At 42.1% G+C, this 20916-nt stretch overlaps 1 protein-coding gene across 6 annotated transcripts in view; it reads left to right on the forward strand.

The window, feature by feature from the left end:
• Positions 1–4072: 4072 nt before the first annotated feature.
• Positions 4073–20916, forward strand: part of LOC122564766 (flocculation protein FLO11-like) — a 69905-nt gene continuing 53061 nt past the window's right edge. For 5 of the 6 annotated variants that reach the window (XM_043719955.1, XM_043719959.1, XM_043719958.1 and 2 more), the window contains exons 1-2: positions 4073–6340; positions 16293–16432. In XM_043719955.1, the coding sequence (XP_043575890.1) occupies positions 4078–6340; positions 16293–16432 (2403 nt within the window). In that variant the 5' untranslated portion in view covers positions 4073–4077. The remainder of the gene's footprint in view (positions 6341–16292; positions 16433–20916) is intronic. The other variant, XM_043719956.1, reaches the window with a different exon arrangement.

Genomic DNA, 20916 nt, shown 5'->3' on the forward strand with positions numbered 1-20916 from the left:
AAGCAGATCTGGCAGCATCTGTGGGAAGAGAGCAGAATTACTGTTTCAGGTTCCGTGAACCTTCTTCAGTACTCGTTGCAGCTAGGAAAAGGTTGGTATACATGCTGAAGGTGAGGTGAGGGAATGGGGCAATGAGTAAATAATAGATGGAGATAAAGCCCAGAGAGAAAAACAGTTGGACAAAGTAAAGATTGGCCTCGGTGAATCAATAGCTGCTAATGGGGACCATCAGATTCATAGTATTGTACAGCATGGATATAGACACTTTTGTCCAACTTGCCCATGCCAACTAGTTTTCCTAAATCAATCTATTCCCATTTGCCAGCATTTGTTCCACATCCCTCTAAAGTCTTCCTGTTCATATACCCATAGAGATGCCTTTTAAGTGTAGTAATTGTACAAGCCTCCACCACTTCTTCTGGCAGCTCATTCCATATATGCACTGCCTTCTGCATGAAACCATTGCCTGTTAGGTCCTTTTTGTATCTTTCCCCATCACCTTAAACCTACACCCTCTAGTTATGGACTCCTCTACCATGGGAAAAAGACCTTGGCTATTCACCATAGCCATGCCACTCAATTTTATAAACCTCTATAAGGTCACCCCTTAGCCTCCAATGCTCCAGGGAAAATAGCCCCAACCTATTCAGCCTGTCCCTATAGATCAAACCCTTCTACCCCAGCAATATTTTTGTCAATCTTTTCTGCACCCTAGCAAGTTTAACAACATCTTTCCTATAGCAAATTGAATGCAGTCTTGTAAAGGTGGCCCAATCAATGTCACAAAGTGATAGCCTAATTCCTGCACTTAATGCAGGAAGGCAAATGGACCAAACATCTTTGTGACTACCCTGTCTACCTGTAACTCTACCTTCAAGGAACAATGAATAAAGTATGTTTGTTCGGTAACATTTCTCCTATCATTCTATGTATAAGTCCTGCCCTGGTTTGCCTTACCAAAATTAGTAGCTGACAATGGAATAATTGTAGTCGAAAAGTGTGGTGCTGGGAAAGCACAGTCAGTAAGGCAGCATGCAAGGAGCAGGAGAATCGACGTTTCGAACATAAGCTCTTCATCAGAAATGATTTTGACAGCCTGGTAGAAAGAACATGGTAGAAGGTGCTCTGGTCCTAAAATTATCAAATTTGATGTTGAGTCTTGAAGGCTGTAGGGCCCTCAAGCCGAAAATGAAATGCGTACCTTCCAGCTTCATAGGAGCACTGCAGCAAACCTGAGACAGAAATGTTGGTCACTGGACCCAAAACATTAATTCTGATTTCTCTCCACAGATGCTGCCAGACCTGCTGAGTTTTTCCAGCAATTTTTGGGTTGTTTCTTGTTCTATGCGCTTTTGCTACTTTGCTTTATTTCCTCGCTTTTTTTTAGAATTGATTTACGGCTTGTTTCTCACTTTATGCCTTCACATTCTACGCAGATCTTTTTTATTCTTGCCTCTCTTGGAGAGAACCTTTGTTACTTTACTTTACTTTGTTACTTTGGCTGTTGTATCATGAAATATTTTGTTATTTAATTTTCCATGGTCTCCACCCTACCCTACCACAAATCAACTCCTTTGTTCCTCCTATTTCCTCTCCCTCCCCATGGCTTAAAAGGTCTTCATTATGACAGTATTTATTTTCAGTTATAAATTATGAAAGGTCTCTGTGTCTCTCTAGAAATATCTTCTGACCCATTGATCAAAATGTTCCAACTTTTTTAAAAGTTAATTCAAATTTTCAGCATGTTTATTTTCACATTCAGCTCATTTCTTTATCAAGCGCATAGCAAGAATAAAACTAAACTGAGTACTTCTAAATATAGCTATCGAGAGATCATTGTTATCATGTTATTGTTGTATACTCTGAAATTAAATGTAATTTTGTTTTTCTTTGCTTATTTATAGATCAAATAGTTAAAGACCATCAATGTAACCGAAATATATTTAGCAAAGTTTGATATGATTTGGAGCTCAGGTTTGATGTTCTGGATGTAAGTTTGCTCACTGCTTCAGCTCAGCAAGCAAACTTACATCCGGAAATATATTTAATCAAACGGGAGCATCAAAAACGCCAATCTTAAGGTTTAGTATAATTTAGTGGCAGCAATGAAAGAATGGAACATTGTGCGCAATTCTGGTCTCTCCCTTATAGGGAGAACGTTGTGAAACTTGAAAGGGTTCAGAAAAGATTTACAAGAATCTTGCCAGGGTTGGATGATTTGAGCTATAGGGAGAGGTTGAATAGGCTGGAACTATTTTCCCTGGAGAGTCAAAGGCTGAGGGTTGGCCTTATAGAGGTTTATAAAATCATCAGGAGTATGGATAGGGTAAATAGACAAGGTCTCTCCCCTGGGGTGGGGGAGTCCAGAACTAGAAGGCATAGGCTTAAGGTGAGGGGGAAACATTTAAAAGGGATCTAAGGGGCAACTTTTTCACGTAGAGGGTGGTGTGTGTATGGAATGAGCTGCTGAGGAAGTGGTGGAGGCTGGTAAAATTACAACATTGAAAAGGCATATGAATAGGAAGGGTTTAGAGGGATATGGGCCAAATGCTGGCAAATGGGTCTAGATTAGGTTAGGATGTCTGGTCGGCATGGATGAGTTGAACCAAAGAGTCTGTTTCCGTGCTGAACATCTTTATGACTCTAGAATCAAGCAGTAGTGTGGAAGAATCAAGATACACAGTAACTTTCAATTGCTGATTTTACAGTTAATTATATTAAATCATTACATTTCCATGAATATCCATTACTACTACATGTAATACTCCCTTCCATTCCAATTAGAAACACAGAAAATTGTTCCAGGAGTAGGTCATTCAGCCCATTATGCCCACCCTGTAAGATCATGGCAGATCCTCTATCGCAATACCATATTCCTGCTCTTTTACCTTGACAATTTTAGTCTCTAGAAACCTATTTATTTTATAAATACATCGAGTGATTTGGCCTCCACAGCCTTCCATGGCAAAGAATTACGCAGGTTTACCACCTTGTGAGTGAAGAAATTTCTCCTAACCTTAGTCCTAAATTACCTACAACATACTCTGAGATTATGATCCCTCGTTCTAAATCATCCACCTGGCAAAATATAATTCCTGCATCTAATCTGTTCAGCCTATCAGAAACATATGAGATTCTGTTGTGTTCTTTCCAATCTCAATGAATACAGGTCCTGTCAACGCGACCTTCCCTCATATGATAAACCAAATGTGGGATAGAGATTTGTGTACGATTGCAGGCATACCTTCAATTGCTGCGGTCAGTTAGCTGGTTTGCGATGCAGCCTAAAATGTGTTGCTGGAAAAGCGCAGCACGTCAGGCAGCATCCAAGGAGCAGGAGAATCGACGTTTCTGGCATGAGCCCTTCTTCAGGAAGCCTGACAAGTGTGAGTTCAATCCCCAAACTGGCTGACAATACCATGAACAACTCATCTTCTCAACGTCTCCCTTCACCTGAGGCATGATAACTCATGTTAAACTACTTCCAGTCTTCTCTCTCTCTCTCTAATGAAACAGTAGACCTATGGTCCAGCACAACAATAGCAGCTTTACCTTAAACGGAAACTGCAAAAGAAACTCAAAGGTCTGGCAGCATCTGTGGAGGAAAAACAAATACAGAATTGATGATTCGAGTCCAGTGACTCTTCTGTCCAACTTTGAGAGAGTTAACCCTGTTTTGTTCTCTCCACTGATGTTGTCAGACCTGCTGAGTTTCTCCAGTAATTTCTGTTTTTGTTACAGATCTTGCAGCATCCTCAATTCTTTGCTTTAGTTTGGAGACCTAACATAGAATCATAGAGATGTACAGCATGGAAACAGACCATCTTACAGTTCTAGGAGATAGAAATTTCTTCAGCTAGAGTGATGATTCTATGCAATCCATTGTTACAGAAGGCTATGGAGGTCAGGTCATTGAGTATATTTAAGACTGAGACAGATAGGTTTTGGAGTATCAAGGCGAACAAAGGTGATGGGGAGAATAGGGCGATGAAACTTGACAGCCATGATTGAATGTCCTAATTTCTGTTGCTACGTCTTATGTTCTTAGATTAGCCTAATGTGGTCCCTCAAATATTCATGCGCGCTCTCGATAGCACTGCGCAGCTGCAGGGATGCCCTGATCGTCCATCGCAATCGCAACCATACGGTTTGCGCAGCCGCACTAGCGGGAGAGTGGACGCGGTGAGAGAGTGTGTCTTCTGGTGCTGGGAAGGAGGGAGATTGAGTTGCGCGTGCGCCCAGCTGCGAGCACCTGACAACAATGGGTTGACGGTTGGTCACGTGCAGTGCCGCCTGGAACCAGGAGCGGCCATGAAGTGGAGCTGGCCGTTCCGTTTGCTCTTGATGTTGTGGCTGACGGCGCCGTCCGGGCAGCGAGTGGTCCCCGCCCAGGCGTCTCCGTCCCTCGCAGAGTCCACCCGGCCGGAGGGGGACACGCCGTCGCTGACATTCGAGCTGGACGAAGAGGACGAGGCGACCACGCCCGGTTCCTCGACCTCCGGCGCCCACAGCAGCGGCGCGGCGGCACCGCTGAAAATCGAGATCGACATGGAGGAGTTGACGGAGAACGGAACCGGCCGTTCCCCGGCGGACGCCACCGAGCCCGCCTGGCACCCCTACCTCATCAAGATATCGTCGGGCACCGGGACCGCCGCCGCCACCACGACCGGCGGCCCCGAGCTGGCGGTGCTCCCGCCGGGCTCCCTCATGGAGGAGACCATCGTCATGCAGCTGCCCGAGGCCAGCCCGGTGGCCACGAGCACCACCGTGACCCCGCCCCTGCTCATCATCGAGGAGCTGACCCCCAGCAGCCCGCCGGAGCCCGGCTCGGTGCTGCTGCCGGACTCGCCGACCGAGTCGGTCCTCGTCCTGGACGAGAAAGAGCTGAAGGCCAAGAGCAAGAAGCAGGCGCTCGCCCAGCTGCAAGGGAGTGCCCCTCACCGCCAGCAGAAAGGCGGCCCGCCGCCCAGTAGGCAGAAGCTCAAATCCCCGAACGGCAAGACCGCCGGTGAGGACGAGACGAGCCCTCCGCAAGTGTTCTTCCTCATCAAGGAAGTCGAGCACGACGCGCCCGCCCTACAGCAGGAGCTTCCAATGGCCATACAAGTCATTGGCAGTAACGCCAGTGTCCCGGGCATTAGCACCAAGGAAGCAGCCATTGTCACTCGTGTCCCAGACACCAGCGTAAAAGATGTGAACGCTGTTGCTAGTTCCACAGACAGCATCGTCACCGAGGTGCCAGGCAGTGCCGATGTCGAGGACATAGGCACCGACAGTAGTACTGTGGTCGTCAGTGGCATGGATCCAGACAATATTACCAGTTCTCCTGATGTCATCGCCACCACGGTCACTGGCGTTGAGGACATAAGCACCAGCAGCAATGCTATGGTAATTAATGACATGGATACAGACACTGTCACCAAAACTCCAGACATCCTTCTCACCAAAGTCCCAAGCACTCTCGTTGAGGACATAGGCACCAACAGTACTCTAGTCATCAATAGAACGGATTCAGACACTATACCCAAAATCTCAGACACTGATGTTCAGGAGATCATCAACAGTACCGATGTCCCAATGATCAGCATCACAGATACAGAAAGTATCACCAAAGCCCCAGTTGTTAGTATCCAAGAGGATGTCACAAGCACTAATGCTCCAGTCATCGTCACTGGTACAGACACGAATTCCAAAACCCCAAGCTCCAATGCCCAGGAGGTCATCACCAGCACTAATGCCCCAGTCTTCATCCCAGTTACAGACACTAATTCCAAAACCCCAAGCTCCAATGCCCAGGAGGTCATCACCAGCACTAATGCCCCAGTCTTCATCCCAGTTACAGACACTAATTCCAAAGCCCAAAGCACCAGTGTCCAGGAGGTCGTCACTGGCACTGATGCCCCAGTCATCAGTCTCGCTGGTACAGATACTAATTCCAAAACTTTGGGCACCAGGGCCTTGGATTTTGTCACCAACACCAGTGCACCAGTAATCAGAGTCACTGAAACCAACGCAATCGCTGAAGTTCCAACTGTCAGCGTCCAGAAAATCAACACCGGCACCATTGTCCCAGTCATCAGCATTAGTGAGATGGAGTCTACCACCAAAACGCCAGCTATTATTTTGACAACTCAAGGCACAACGGATGTTGAGGAGATGGATTCTGAAGTTGAAAACACTTTCCTTGACATGAGTGACAAAGGAATGAGTGTCACAAGTATTGTTGATAAAATAATAGTCCCAGAACCACATTTCAAGGAACTGTATTTTGATCAGCTTGTGGACCATTTCAGTTTCACCTCCCATCAAAAACTATATCGTCAAAGATATCTTTTATGCGGTGAGAGAGGAGCTTTACTTTTGAGTTTTCATTTTGGTATTGATACGCTAATGGTATAACAGTGTCTGACTTCTAATTTAGATTAGATTCCGCACAGTGTGGAAACAGGCCCTTCGGCCCAACAAGTCCACACCGACCCTCCGAAGAGCAATCCACCCAGACCCATTCCCCTACAATTCCCCCTGAGTAATGCACCTAACACTATGGGCAATTTAGCATAGCCAGTTCACCTAACCTGCACATCTTTGGACTGTGGGTGGAAACTGGAGCACCCGGAGAAAACCCACGCAGACACAGGGACAATGTGCAAACTCCACACACAGTTGCCCAAGGTGGGAATTGAACCTGGGACCCTGGCGCTGTGAGGCAGCAGTGCTAACCACTGAGCCACCATGCCGCCCTGATAAATTTACTCAGCAAATCAACCAGTAAGTAGGATGATGTGTGACGTAAAACATGCTGGCTTGCTCTTTAGTGAATTAACTGATCTTTTAGAGATTGGGATGGGAGAAGGAGCAAAGGCTATAGTTTCTTTAGTAACTAGCCTATTTATAGCCACAGTTTGGATTCTCCCACGTTGGGAGCATATCTGCATTTCTTTTACATTGAGGCCCAGACCACTTCTCAACCTTTTTTGTGTGAAGAAGACCAGTCTTTTCTGATGATTTTTAAGTTTTTGCATCATCTTTATCTGCACCATCTTCAGCGCCTCCATTCCTTTTAATATAAAGACTAGAATTGGTGTTAGTCTTTAGTATCAAGGAAAATAAACATCCAGACAACATTATTAGAGGGATGGATAGTCAATGTTAGTTGCCTTTTCCCTTGGATGGGGGATTTCAAGACTAAGGGCACATTTTTAAGGTGAGAAGAGAAAGGTGTAAAAGACATGAGGGCCCAACTTGTTTTTAACACAGGTTGGCTCAGGTGTGGAATGAACTTATTGAGGAAGTGGCTGACGCAGGTACCAAAGAGTCAAGATTAGGGTGGTGCTGGAAAAGCACAATAGGTCAGACAGCATTCGAGGAGCAGGAAAATTGACATTTTGGGCAAAAGCCCTTCATCAGAAATGAAACTGGGAGTCTCGGGGGGTGGAGAGATAAATGGATGGGGTGGGGGGGGGAGGCTGGGGAGAAGGTAGCTGAGAGTGCAATTGGGGGTAAAGGTGATATGTCAGGAGGGTGGAGTGGAAGGTGGGAAGGAAAATTGACAGGCATGACAGGTCTTCTTCCCCAGCCCCATCCCCCTACCATTTATCTCTCCATCCCCGAGGCTCTCAACCTTGTTCCTGGTGAAGAACTTTTGCCCGAACCGTCAATTTTTCCTGCTCTTCGGATGCTGCCTGAACTGCTGTGCTTTTCTAGGACCACTCCAAACTTGACTGTAATCTCAAGTGTCTGCAGTACCTACCTCTGCCTAGCAAGCACTGAAGGGTTTGTTTCTATGCTTCTATAACTTCTCTCTTGTCTGATATGTATGTAAACTGAATGAAATTAGTTTCTCTGACCCTAAAGTTTCCTTTGGTTTTCTGCGGATTTGTCACCATCTTGAGTTCTTTAAAGAAAAATTGATGAACGGGTAAGTTGCTGCTAGGCACTACCAAGCCATTCTGAATTATTTAACAAAGTTAAGGGCATGAATGTTAAGACAAAATTGACATAAAAAGTATTTTGTTAATTCTAACTTTGAAACTGGTATCAAGCAGTTTTTAATATTTGCTTATTCTGTATCGTTGACCCTGAGAAGGTTGTATTTATTTTTGTTCCTAGTTGCCTTCGGATAATGATGGTAGACTATTGGAGTCCTTGTTTTGATATTCACAATGGTAATGCATAGAATATATGAAATGGAAACAGGCTGTTCGGTATATCCAGTTCATTTTAGTATTAATCATCCAGTAAGGGAAAGGATATATCCAATGACCATGAAAACAGGGATGAAAGAAACCCACCTTGTCCACTAATGTCCTTCACAAAAAGAAATATGCCATCTTACCTGGTCTTGCCTACATGTGACTCCAGATCAACAATGATGTATTTGACTCAACTGTCCTCTAAAAACGCCTAACTATCTGCTCAGTTGTAGCAATTACTATAAGATCTCAAAAGATAAATTGAACTGCACAGACTATCTGGCATCAGAAACAGCAGTGGCAAAAACAACTCAGTAATAGTGGGAGGCACTGTGGCACAGTGGTTAGCACTGCTGCTTCACAGGTTCAATTCCCGCCTCAGGCGACTCTGTGGAGTTTGCACATTCTCCCTGTGTCTGTACTGGTTTCCTCTGGGTGCTCCAGTTTCCTCCCACCATCCAAAAATGTGTAGGTTAGGTGAATTTGCTGTGCTAAAATTGCCCATAGTGTTAGGTGAAGGTGTGTAAATGTAGGGGAATGGGTCAAGGTGGGTTGTGCTTTGGCAGATCGGTGTGGACTTGTTGGGCCGAAGGGCCTGTTTCCGTACTGTAAGTAATCTAATCTAATCAAGCAACAGCCTAATAATGTATATTCCTACTACTGGAATTGCAGACAATGTCACAGCCACAATCACCATTCCTAGATATATCTTATCCCACCAGCAGGACAGGCCCGGCAGCACAGCAATGAAACACAATGAAGTCTTGTGGCATCAGGTCAGATGTAGACAAAAAAATCTCCTGTAGATTACCACGTACCATCTTTGGTCAGCTGATGGATCAGTGCTCCTTTATGCTGTGGGTGGCAAGGTGGTAGTATGTACTCTGTGGAGAATTTCAATGTCCAATATGAAGAATGGCTCAGCAGCAGCATGATTTAATGGCATTGCTGCTAGACTAGGTCTGTGGAAAATGGTGAAGGAATCAACAAGAGAGAAAAACAATGATGGGGCAGCCCAGCAGATCAGTATAAAAGATAAGCCATTTACAACAACCTACGGCAAGGAGTAATGAGTGGATGATGTATCTCAGCTGCCTCCAGAGGTCCCCATCATGACGGATTCAAGCCAATTTGATTTCCTCCACATGATATCAAGATACCACAAAGGCTATGAGTGCTGGCTACATTCTGGTTATAGTACTGAACATGTGCCCCAGACCTTTGTCATGTCCTTGGCTAAGCTATTCCAGTATAGCAACAACACTGGTGTGTATCCGCAATGGAAGATTGCTCAATTATGGCCAAATACAAAAAGCAGGACAAATACAACCCAGTCAATTACCACAGCATTGGTCTACTCATGACGATCAGCAGTAATTTGATAAAACGTGTCATCAATATTGCTATCAAGTAGCACCTGCTCTAGCAAATACCTGCTCACTAATGCCCACTATGAGTTCCCTTGGCCACTCAGCTCCTGAAATTATTAATGTTGATTCAGGCATGGGTAAGAGAAAGGTAAGGTGAGAAATGCATCCCTTGACATCAAAGCCATTTTTAAGAGGACAGAAACAATGAGCTCTGGCAAAACTGGAATTAATGGCAATTAGGGAAAATGCTCTGCCGCTTGTTATTATACCTGCCACATAGGAAGATGGTTGTGGTTGTTGGTCAGTCATCCCAGCTCCAGGACATCTATGCAGGATTTCCTAAGGTTAGTTTCCCAGGCCTCACCATATTCAGCTGCTTCATCAATGACCTTCCACCATAGTAGGAGAGACGAGGATCTGACGGCAAGCCTTGTTCAACAAGAGTGTGGTAAATCTGTGGTACTCCGCTCCGCAGAAGGCTGATGAGTGTACTTAAGACAAAGATAGGTTCTTGATTAGTAAAGCGATCAAACGTTATTGGGCAAATCTAGGAGAGTGGGATTGAGAAACATATCAGCTATGATAGAAGGTTGGAGCAGACCTGATGGGCCAAATGACCTAATTCTGCTTGTATACCTTATGGTATTATAAAGTTAGATGTGAGGATCCTTGCCAATGGTTACATAATGTTTAGTGCCATTCCTGACTTGTCAAATACTGAAGCGGTCCACCTCCAAATACAGCAAGACCTGGAAATATCCAAGTTTGGGCTGAAATGTGTTACGGATGCACAGTACGTTATCCGAAATATTTGGGAGCAGTTGGTTTTCAGAATTTTTCAAATTTCTGAATAAATGACAGTTTGGTAAAATTTTTACAAATCTTATCGGAGGAGCAGACTCACTGCGTAAAACGGGCCTTGAGAGAGAATTTGAGGCCACGCCCCGCCCACATTGCATCTGAGTGACACACATCAAGTGTATGTCAACGATTAACTGTTTGCATGCCAAACAACCTTGTTAATGAGAAAAACACTTCACAAAATACCTTCGGACTTTGATGCTTTTTGGATTTCAGGATTTAACATTTGTGCCATACAAATGCCAGACAGTGACATCTTGAATAAGAAACCATCTAACCACTGCACTTGGATATTTAATGGCATTACTTGATTAACTGTTTGCATGCCAAACAACCTTGTTAATGAGAAAAACACTTCATAAAATACCTTCGGACTGGATCCCCTACCTTTAACATCCTTGGGAGTTGCCACTGATTAGAAACTGAACTGAACTTGCTATGTAATACAGTGGCTACAACAGCAAGTCAGAGGCTAGGAATATTGCAGCAAGTAATTTGCTGACTCTCCAAAGCCTGTCCATCTACAAGACACAAGCCAGGAGAGTGATGAATACTCTCACTTGCCTGGGTGAGTAACATGCATGATGTTTGATCCCATCCAGGAAGAAGCAGCCTGCTTCATTAACACCCCATCCACAGACATTTAGTCACAACTCCACCAACTTTCACTGGCAGCATTGTGTACTATATAAAAGGTGCACTGCAGAAATTCATCAAAAATCTGTCAACAGCATTTTTCGACATGCATGACCACAGCTATCGAGAAGGACAAGAATAGCAGATATATGGGAACCGCAACACATTGTTCCTATCCATGCCGTTCACTATCCTGACTTGGAAATAAGTCTTTCTTCTTTTATCTTTGTTAGTTCAAAATACTGGAATTCTCTCCCTAATGACATTGGCTACAACAGTTCAAGAAGGCAACCCATAACCACTTTCTCAAGGACAAAGTGGGACAGGCAATATGCCCACATCCCATGAGTGAATTTTAAAAAAGCTATTCCATCTGGCAGTCCAGCCTCTTCATTGATTCATTTTCTTCACTTTCCTGAAGTATTCTTAAAAGTTTAATTTTCTTATTTTTCAAGTGACTTACTTTGTGGGTGTGGAATTTCTGATTTAACCCAGTGATAAAAAAAATATATTAAATGTGTAAATGAAGGTGAATTGCAACATGGCAGATCACTTGGTGTTCAGATTTTTCTATTGATTACTGTGGTTGGGGCAAGAGTTGGGATGGTTGGAAGTACTGTTGAAGTCTGAATGATGTACTTCAATTGCTGACTATTTTGAGGTTTGTCTTTATCATAGAAAACACGAAAACTGACCCTTTGATTCAACCAGTCCATATTGATCATAATCCCAAACTAACGGACAAGCATATGGACATACATGGAATAGTGTAGGTTAGATGGGCTTCAGATTGGTATGTCAGGTCAGCGCAACATTGAGGGCCGAAGGGCCTGTACTTCGCTTTAATGTTCTATGTTCTAAATAGTCTCACCTGTCTGTGCCTGAACCATATCTCTCCAAACATTTCTTATTCATGTAATTTCACAATACTTAAAAGACATTTGGATCTGTAACCACATCACTACTTGGGGAAGTTCAATCCACGCCTAAACCAATCTCTATTTAAACAGAAAAGTTAGCCTTCATGTCTTTTTTTAACATATTTCTCCTCTCACTTTAAAAATATGCAGGGTGTAGGTTTGCTCGCTGAGCTGTAGGTTTGATATCCAGACGTTTCATTACCTGGCTAGGTAACATCATCAGTGGCGACCTCCAAGTGAAGCGAAGCTATTGTCTCCTGCTTTCTATTTATATGTTTGTCCTGTATGGCGTTCCTGGGGTTTGTGGTGATGTCATTTCCTGTTCACTTTCTGAGGGGTTGGATAGATGGTATCTAGATCTTTGTGTTTGTTTACGGTGTTGTGGTTGGAGTGCCAGGCCTCTAGCAATTCTCTGGCATGTCTTTGCTTAGCCTGTCCCAGGATAGATGTGTTGTCCCAGTCAAATTGTTTTTTTTCATTCTTGTGTAGGGCTAAGAGGGAGAGAGGGTCGTGTCTTTTTGTGGCTAGCTGGTGTTCGTGTATCCTGGTGGCTAACTTTCTTCCTGTTTGTCCTACGTAGTGCTTGTGGCAGTCCTTGTAGATCTAGAATTCCTAGAGGCCTGGCACTCCAATCACAATGCCGTAAACAAATACACAGATCTAAATACCATCTATCAACCCTTCAGAAAATGAACAGGAAATGACATCACCACAAACCCCAGGAACCCCATCCAGGACAAAAGTATAAATAGAAAACAGGAGACAACTGCGTCGCTTCACTTGGAGGTCGCCACTGATGATGTTACCTAGCCAGGTAATGAAATGTCTGGATATCAAACCTACAGCTCAGCGAGCAAACCTCAACCTGAGCTACAAACTTTCATAAACATTGCTTAAAAATATGCTTTCTCCTCTTGAAATCCCTCTAACCTTGGGGAAAATACACCTGCCAGTCACCTTGTCTATACCCCTGTGGATTTTACAAACCTGTATACGGTCACCCCTCCACCTTCGACGCTCCAGTGAAAATAGTCCCAACCTATCCAGGCTTTCCTTGTAACTCAAACCCTCCACTGCCAGCAACAATCTGGTAAATCTTTTCTGAAAGCTCTTCTGTTTAATAACATTCTTCTATAACTGGACAACCAGAACTGGGCACAATACTCCAGAAGAGGCCTCACTAAAATTCTGGCCAACCTCCACATGTTATCCCAATTCCTATACTCAAAACTCTGAGCAGTGAAGGCAAGTGTGCAAAATGCCGCTTTAACCACCCTGTTTACATGCAACGTAGACTTCAAAGATCTACGTACCTGAATCCCTAGGTCTCTCTGTTCTACAACACTATCCGAAGCCCTACTTTTAGTTGTGTAAGTCCTGCACTTGTTTGTTTTACAAAATGCAATACCACTCATTTATTCAATCTTAATTCCAAATTCCTCAGCCCATATCTTTTATTTTGTGTGATGTAAATTTTTGTTCCATGAGGAAACTGGGTGAGGGAGTAATAGAATTTACTTGCATATGCAAGTCAGTGTGTTATAATTTCAGCTGATGCAGTTACTGGATAAGTCAAAGCACAGACTAAATCTGGCTTGATAGGTCATGTTTTACTTTGGTTTTAACAATGTCATCTCTGAGTAAAGCTTAAGGATAAACTGTTGCAGAGTTGGTTTTTTAACAATAAAACAAGTTTATTAACCAAAAAATGAAGATAAAATAAACCAATCTAGTTACATATAATGCCATATAAACCTGTTAATCACAAAGCTATTCTTTACAGATCTCTAAAGAACTTCTTGAACATTATGTAGACCAAAGACCCTTTCTCTAACATCTGTTCACCACCAGTAACTCACCCAGTGAGTCATGAATCCACTGGGTTTTTCTTCATTTGAATTAATTTCTGGAACCAGTGGTAGATCCTCTGAAACTACTCACGATTAGGTTTTTTAGAACAGGAGGAGGAAATGTACATGTTAGGTCATGCAGCAGAGTTGACAGAGCGACTCTTGTATCATGAAGTGGCCTGAGATAATTTCAAAATCTCCCAGACATGATGAGCCAAAATACAGATAAATGTGCCAGTGCTCAAACCTTTCAGCTATGAGACTTATTGCTCCATCCACTTCTAGGTGAGTCCTTTAAAAAAATCCAGTTCAGTAGCTTGTACAGAAGTTTAACTAAGAATCTTGTGGAAAGAAATAAAAGCAGAGTCATGTTAACATGATAAAACAGAACTACCGCAAAGAGGTCTGCAAGTAGTTGATGAATCCGGTAGAGGCTGTGCAGTGAATGATGTCCTCATGACTAAACAGGTGTCTGGGTCAAATAGTTGAACTGAAAGCCTTTGTAGCCCAAGCAATTCACCAGAAAAGTATGTCCCAAATATGCTAAATTTTCAGCATCATTGTTGAGGCAATAGCCTAATGGTATTGTCATTAGACTGTGAATCCAGCAACTCAGCTAACATTCTGGGTTCAAATCCTACCATGGCAGAAAATGGAATTTAAATTCAGTAAAGAATTTGGAGTTAAGGGTCTAATGACTATGAAGCTATTATTGATTGTTTGAAAAATCCCATCTGGTTCACTAGTGTCCTTTTTCATTGAAGGAAATCTGCCATCCATACCTGGTCTGGTCTGTATGTGACTCCAGATCCACAGCAATGTAGTTGACTCCGAACTGCCCTCTAGGCCATTAGGATGGGTATTAAATGCTGACCTAGCCAGAGACGCTCACATCTCATGAGTGAATTGAAAAAAAATTCTCCTTTTGGAATAAAGGTCTACATTTGGGTCGTAGTTACTTTCAAAAAGCACTTGAAGTCTGTTTTGTTTTTGTTCTAGTAAATAGATAAGTTGGTTTCATTGGTAAGTACCCCAGTAGTTACATAACTTTGTTTGAAAAACAAAAATATGACGTAGCATTATAACAGACATGAAATTTTCTCAGGCAACTATATCTCGGACTGAATTGCTGGAAGTCAGTTTTTTTTAATGTTATGAGAGGTTTACTAGTCTCTGATCGGTATATTATTTTGAGCTGAAAATTTATAAAATCTGTAACTGGTTATGGCCTATTCCATTTAAAATACTTCTAGAAACTTCTCATTTAACACAACCAGTTCCCTAATGTCTTTTACGGAAGTGAATTTGCAGTTTTAACTGATCAAATCGAACATGTGAATTCAGACCCACAGCAACGTAGTTGATAAATGTCAATAGCCTTCTGAAATGGCCCAGCAAGCTATTCAGTTTAGAGACAAATTGAGAATGCTCAATCAATAATGGCTTTACCAGTGATGACCACATCTCAAGAGCAAATGTGAATTTTTTTTAAAACTTTGGCTTTGTGTAGGCATATTGTGGACAGTGTAAAACATTTACTGGGACGGATACCTTTAAAAAGATTCAGTCTTGAAATATGGGCATCGCCAGCAGGTTGGACAGTTATTTCCTATCCCTTATGGTCTTGATGAAAGTAGAGAAGAGCTACCTGTTGAACAGTGGCCATGAGACATAAGCTATTCGGTCTATCAAGTATGCTTCATGTGAGATCGTGGCTGATTTAAGAATCCTCTTTCTGCTTTTCCTGCCTTATCCGCAGAGTCTTTGATCCATTTGTAGATTTAAAAATCTGTCCTTAACAATACTTTGACAGCCCTCTGCAGGAGAACGGCACGATGGCTCAGTGGTTAGCACTGCTTCCTCACAGATCCAGGGACCTGGGTTCGATTCCCACCTTGGGCGACTATTTGAGTTTCCTCCGGGTGCTCCCCTTCATTCCAAAAGATGTGCAGGTCAGGTGAATTGGCAATGCTAAATTGCCCATAGTGTTAGGTGCATTAGGGTAAATGTAGGGATTACTCTTCAGAAGGTCGGTGTGGACTTGGGTCAAAGGGTCTGTTTTCACACTATAGGGAATCTAATCTAATTCCATAGATTCACTACCATTTGAGAAAAGAGATTCCTCCTTCATCTGTCTAATATGGACGGCCCCTTGCTCTGAGATTATGCCCGTGTTCTGGACTCTTCCCATAAGGGGAAACAATTTCTCTGCATCTATCCTGTCAAACTTCCGAGGAATCTTTTATCTTTCAATAAAGCTTCCTCTCTTTCTTCTAAACTCAAATATATATAAGCCCAACCTACTCAGTCTTTCCTCAGGAATATCTGATGAAGCTGTTAGGTAGGGACTGCTAAAATCTTGGGCCAGTAATAATGAAATAATGCTGATTAGGGAAATTGGTACGGTGTTCGAAGGAAACTGTGCTGCAACTAATTGCTGTCAATTTTTCTTTTAATATTCAGATCAATTCTGGAGCAAGAAGTTTGGACCAATATTTCTGTATACAGGAAATGAAGGTGATATATGGGACTTTGCCAATAGCTCCAGGTTCATTATTGAATTAGCATCAGAGCAGCAGGCCCTGGTCATCTTTGCTGAGCATGTAAGTTTTATCCTTAGTCATTAAAAGTTACTGATTTCAAACTTTGGACTTCGTTTCAGTCTATTAGTTATTAAGTTCAAAAGTTGGATGATGACTAGGTAAGCTTCTGTGAAATAGCTGGAGTTTATCTTGTAACTGTTAAGCTAACTGTTTAACAAACACTTCTACTTTGAATACAACTCATTATATTCTTTGCCCTCGTTTGTTTCAGTTTGATAAATATTGTTGCATTATATGTTGAATAAATTTTATGAGGCCAGTATGTATAGTCTTATAAAGCTGCAGTTTGGTTTGCAGAAACTCTACAATCTCCTGCATTTTGTTAAATAAATAACAAAGTTGACCAGAAATTGAATTTATAAAATTTTTTTTATGGCATGTGGGTGTCAGTAGGTGCGCCAATATTTATTGCCCATTTCCTGTTGTCCTTGAAGATGGTGGTGAATGCTGCCTTGATCTGTTGTAGTCTCTGTGATGTATATCTGAACTTTTGAAAGGTCATTTTAGCATATTTCTGGAGTTTAGTCCCAATTCATGGGTTATTACAATATTCCTTAAATGTGTGGTTGAAGACTTAAATACTGATTGTGAAGAAAATGGGCCAAAGATTGCATTTTTATTGGTATTGAAATGCAGGTAAATTCATTAAACTGTTTATGGGCACAATGTATCTATTTGGAAAAATGTTTCATGATTCATAAGCTAAACTATGGGAAAATAAATGTTTTGTCAGAGGTCATGAGGGGTAAATTATCTGTGTCTTTGTACATGCATTACAAGAATACTAATGCAACAAGTAAACAGGACGGCAAATAGAATATTGATATTTTGTTGAATGGGGTAATGAGTCTGAGCAGAGCAATCTTGCCACAACCTTTTAGGGCATTGGTGAGAACACCTAATGAGGTATGCAGAATTTTGGTCTCCTTATTTGAGGCAAAATGTATTGACTCAGAAGCAGTTCAGAAAATATTGCTGGATTAATTCCTGGAATTAGAATGTTGTTTTATGATGAAATGTTGGGCCTATTACTCACTAGAGTTCAAAAGAATAAGAAAGAGTGGAAATGATGACATAGTCATATTGTCACACCGGGACCTGGGTTCAAATCCCACTGGCAACAGTGGAATTTGAATTTTTTAAAAACTAGAATTCCATAAAAGCAATATGTTGTTTGTTGTAAAAATGCAAGTTGTAAAAATGTATTTGGTTCACTAATGTTCTCCAAGGACAAAAGGTCTGCTGGTCTAGTCTGCATGTGAGCCCAGACTCATAGCAATATGATTGACTTTTCAGTGCCTTTTGAAATAGCCTAACAAGCCACTTAGTTGTACCAAGCAGTCAAAGGATATATTAAGGCCTACGATTGGGGTCCTAGCACTTCAGCTTCGATGTGGCAGTGAGAGAGGAGGCAGAAAGGAGATATGTTGAGGCTCAGGATCAGGGCCCAATACTTCAGCTTCAACGGAGCACCCAGATTTGAAGCATAGTTTACAGCTACAGCTTCAGTGGACCGCTGACTGAGGAAAGAAAAATCAAATTGAGATCAAGGATGTGGTGGGTCGATTAATTTGTGATTTTTTTTTAAAGGTTTTTTTTGGATTCAGTGAGCAAAATGGGAGTAAATGAGAAATGTGGTCAATGTAATGAAGTCATATAAGTAAGCAAAGTAGAATAAAGCTAGCACAAGGGAAAGTAAGTTTGACACTAAGTAAGTTGAAGACATGGCTTTGCAGTTTGGGTGAATGGAGTGTAATGGCCTGTTGTATTTTGAAAATTAAGAACCCTATTGGGCTCTTAGATGATCATTTGTGCAGGAAAGTGCTTCCAGCTGCATAAACTTGAGCTCTGAATTTCAGAATTTGAATGATGATTGGCGACATTGTGCCACATTACAAGTTTGAGAGTTACGTGGATAGTACGTTCGGAGAGGTCACACCGCAGCTCAAGACCCTGAAGGATGGAAGCAGTATTGGTTAAGGAGTAGTTTGCAGTGCTGGAGAAAGGATGTCCCGAGGGCCTAAGCACAATCATTTTGGCTTGAATTGAAAAACAAAAAGGGTATAATTACATTGACAGACCACAGACTAGTAGAAAGGATTTGGAAGAACAAGTCTGCAAGGGAATTGGAGAAATACCAAGATTATAGAGTAGTAATAATAGGATATTTCTATTACTCGTACATAGTCTGGGATATTTGTTGTGTATGGGAGCCCCTTTTCCTGGATTGTGTGCAGGAGACCTTTGTACAGGAGGATATTTCCAGTCCAATAAGAAAGGCAGTGTTATTGGTGCAACTAGGAAAATGGTTCTGCACGAAGAGAATAAAAAGATCGGTGCTAAAGTAAAGGGCAGAAATTCAAGGGTGTTAATCTCTGGATTACTACCTGAGCCACATTCACATTCTCAAGATGAATAAGATCAGAGCAGTTAATGCTCTAAGACTTGTGTGGGAAAAGTAGGTTCTGCTTTTTGGGGCATTGGAAGGTGAGGTCTGTTGTTGGGACGGTCTATACCTGAACTGGTATTTGAGCCGTATAACTGGGGAAGTGGAGAGAAATTTGAATTAACAGTCAAAACATGAGAGAAAGTACTAATGTAGAAGATCAGAATGAAGGAACGAAAAGCGGCAATAAAAATGTTTAATGTCTGTCAAGATTAGATGTTCAAAGGTAATAAAAAAATTAAAGACTCAGTATCTGAATGTATGTAGAATTCTCGCCAAACTAAATTAATTGATATCCTACATTGAAGTGAACAATTACAATCTGATAACAATCCTGGAGGTGTGGTTGCAGGATTATGAAACTTGGATTCTAAATATTGTCCGGTGTATGTTTTTCATGAAGAATAGCAAATTAAATAGGAGGGTAACAGTCATAATTAAAGAGTTATAGATGACCTTTGTTCAGGTGATTAGGGTGTAGGTAGAAGTTGTTTGGGTGGAGGAAAGGAGTTGGTTTTGGAAGTGACCCAAGCCTGAAGAGTCACCATGATTTGCGAAAAAGTATACAAGAAGAAATATTGACTACTAATGGTAAAGGATTAGCAATAATTTGGTGTGATTTTCATCTACAGATAAACTGAAAAGATGACAATGTAATAGCCTGTAGTGCTTCGTAGAGTGCTTCTGAAAGAGTTTCTTGGTGCAGCAAATTCTGTACCTGACCAAAGAATTAGCTATTACTAAAGTTGGTATTGTATAATGTTACAGAATTAATAAATGACCTTAGAGTAAAGGCACCCCTGAGGATTAGCTATCATAAAATGATTAAATTTTACATTCTGCTTCAAAGGGAGAAACGTGGGTTGATGACCCCTAGTAAATAGGTTTAAGGAGAATCCGAAGGGATTCTACAAATACGTTAAGGGCAAAAGGGTAACTAGGGAGAGAATAGGGCCCCTTAAAGATCAGCAAGTTTGCCTATGTGTGGAACTGCAGAAGATGGGAGAGATACTAAACTAGTATTTTGTATTAATGTTTACTGTGGAGAAGGATATGGAAGATATACAACATGGGGCAGTAAATAGCAACATCTTGAAAAATGTCCATATTATAGAGGAGGAGGTGCTTGGCGTCCTAAAATGCATAAAGGTGGATAAATCGTATTCCCAGCCCTCCACCCCCCCCCCCCATTTTTTTATCTCCGCCCGCTTGGCACACCAGTCTCATTCCTGAAGAAGGGCTTATGCCCGAAACGTCAATTCTCCTGCTCCTCTGATGCTGCCTAGCCTGCTGCGCTTATCCAGCACCAAACATTTCGACTCCGGTCTCCAGCGTCTGCAGTCCTCACTTTCTCAAAGGTGGATAAATTTCCAGTACCTGATCCGGTGTTCCCTTGAACTCTAGGGAAGTGATTGCTGTGCTCCATGCTGAAATATTTGTATCATGAATAGCCACGATGAAGTACCACGATAAAGTAAAACTGGAGGTTGGCTAACATAGTGCCACCATTTAAAAAAGGTGGTAAGGAAATGCCAGGAACTACAGACTGGTGAGCCTGACTTTAGTGGTGGGCGATTTGTTGGGTGGAGTCTTGAGGGACAGGATTTACATGCATTTGGAAAAATAAGGACTGTTTAGGGGTCATCAAAATGGCTTTGTGCGTGGGCAATTGTTTCGAAAACATGATTGAGATTTTTGAAGCAGTCACAAAGAGGATTGATGAGAGCAAAGCGGTGGACTTGATCTAAATGTACTTCAGTAAGGCATTGGACAAGGTTCCTCATGCTAGACTGGTTAGCAAGGTTAGATCACCTGGAGTAGAGGTGGAACTAGGTATTTAGATACATAATTGGCTCGAAGGTAGAAGACAGGATGGTGGTGGAGGATTGCTTTTCAGACTGGACACCTGTCACCAGCGATGTGCCACAAGGATCGGTGTTGGGTCGACTGCTTTTCGTCATTTATATAAATGAGTTGGATATGAACATAGATATGGTTAATAAGTTTGCAGATGACTTCAAAATTTGAAATGACGTGG

This window comes from Chiloscyllium plagiosum, chromosome 30, assembly GCF_004010195.1.
Source record: "Chiloscyllium plagiosum isolate BGI_BamShark_2017 chromosome 30, ASM401019v2, whole genome shotgun sequence".
Lineage (NCBI taxonomy): Eukaryota > Metazoa > Chordata > Chondrichthyes > Orectolobiformes > Hemiscylliidae > Chiloscyllium > Chiloscyllium plagiosum.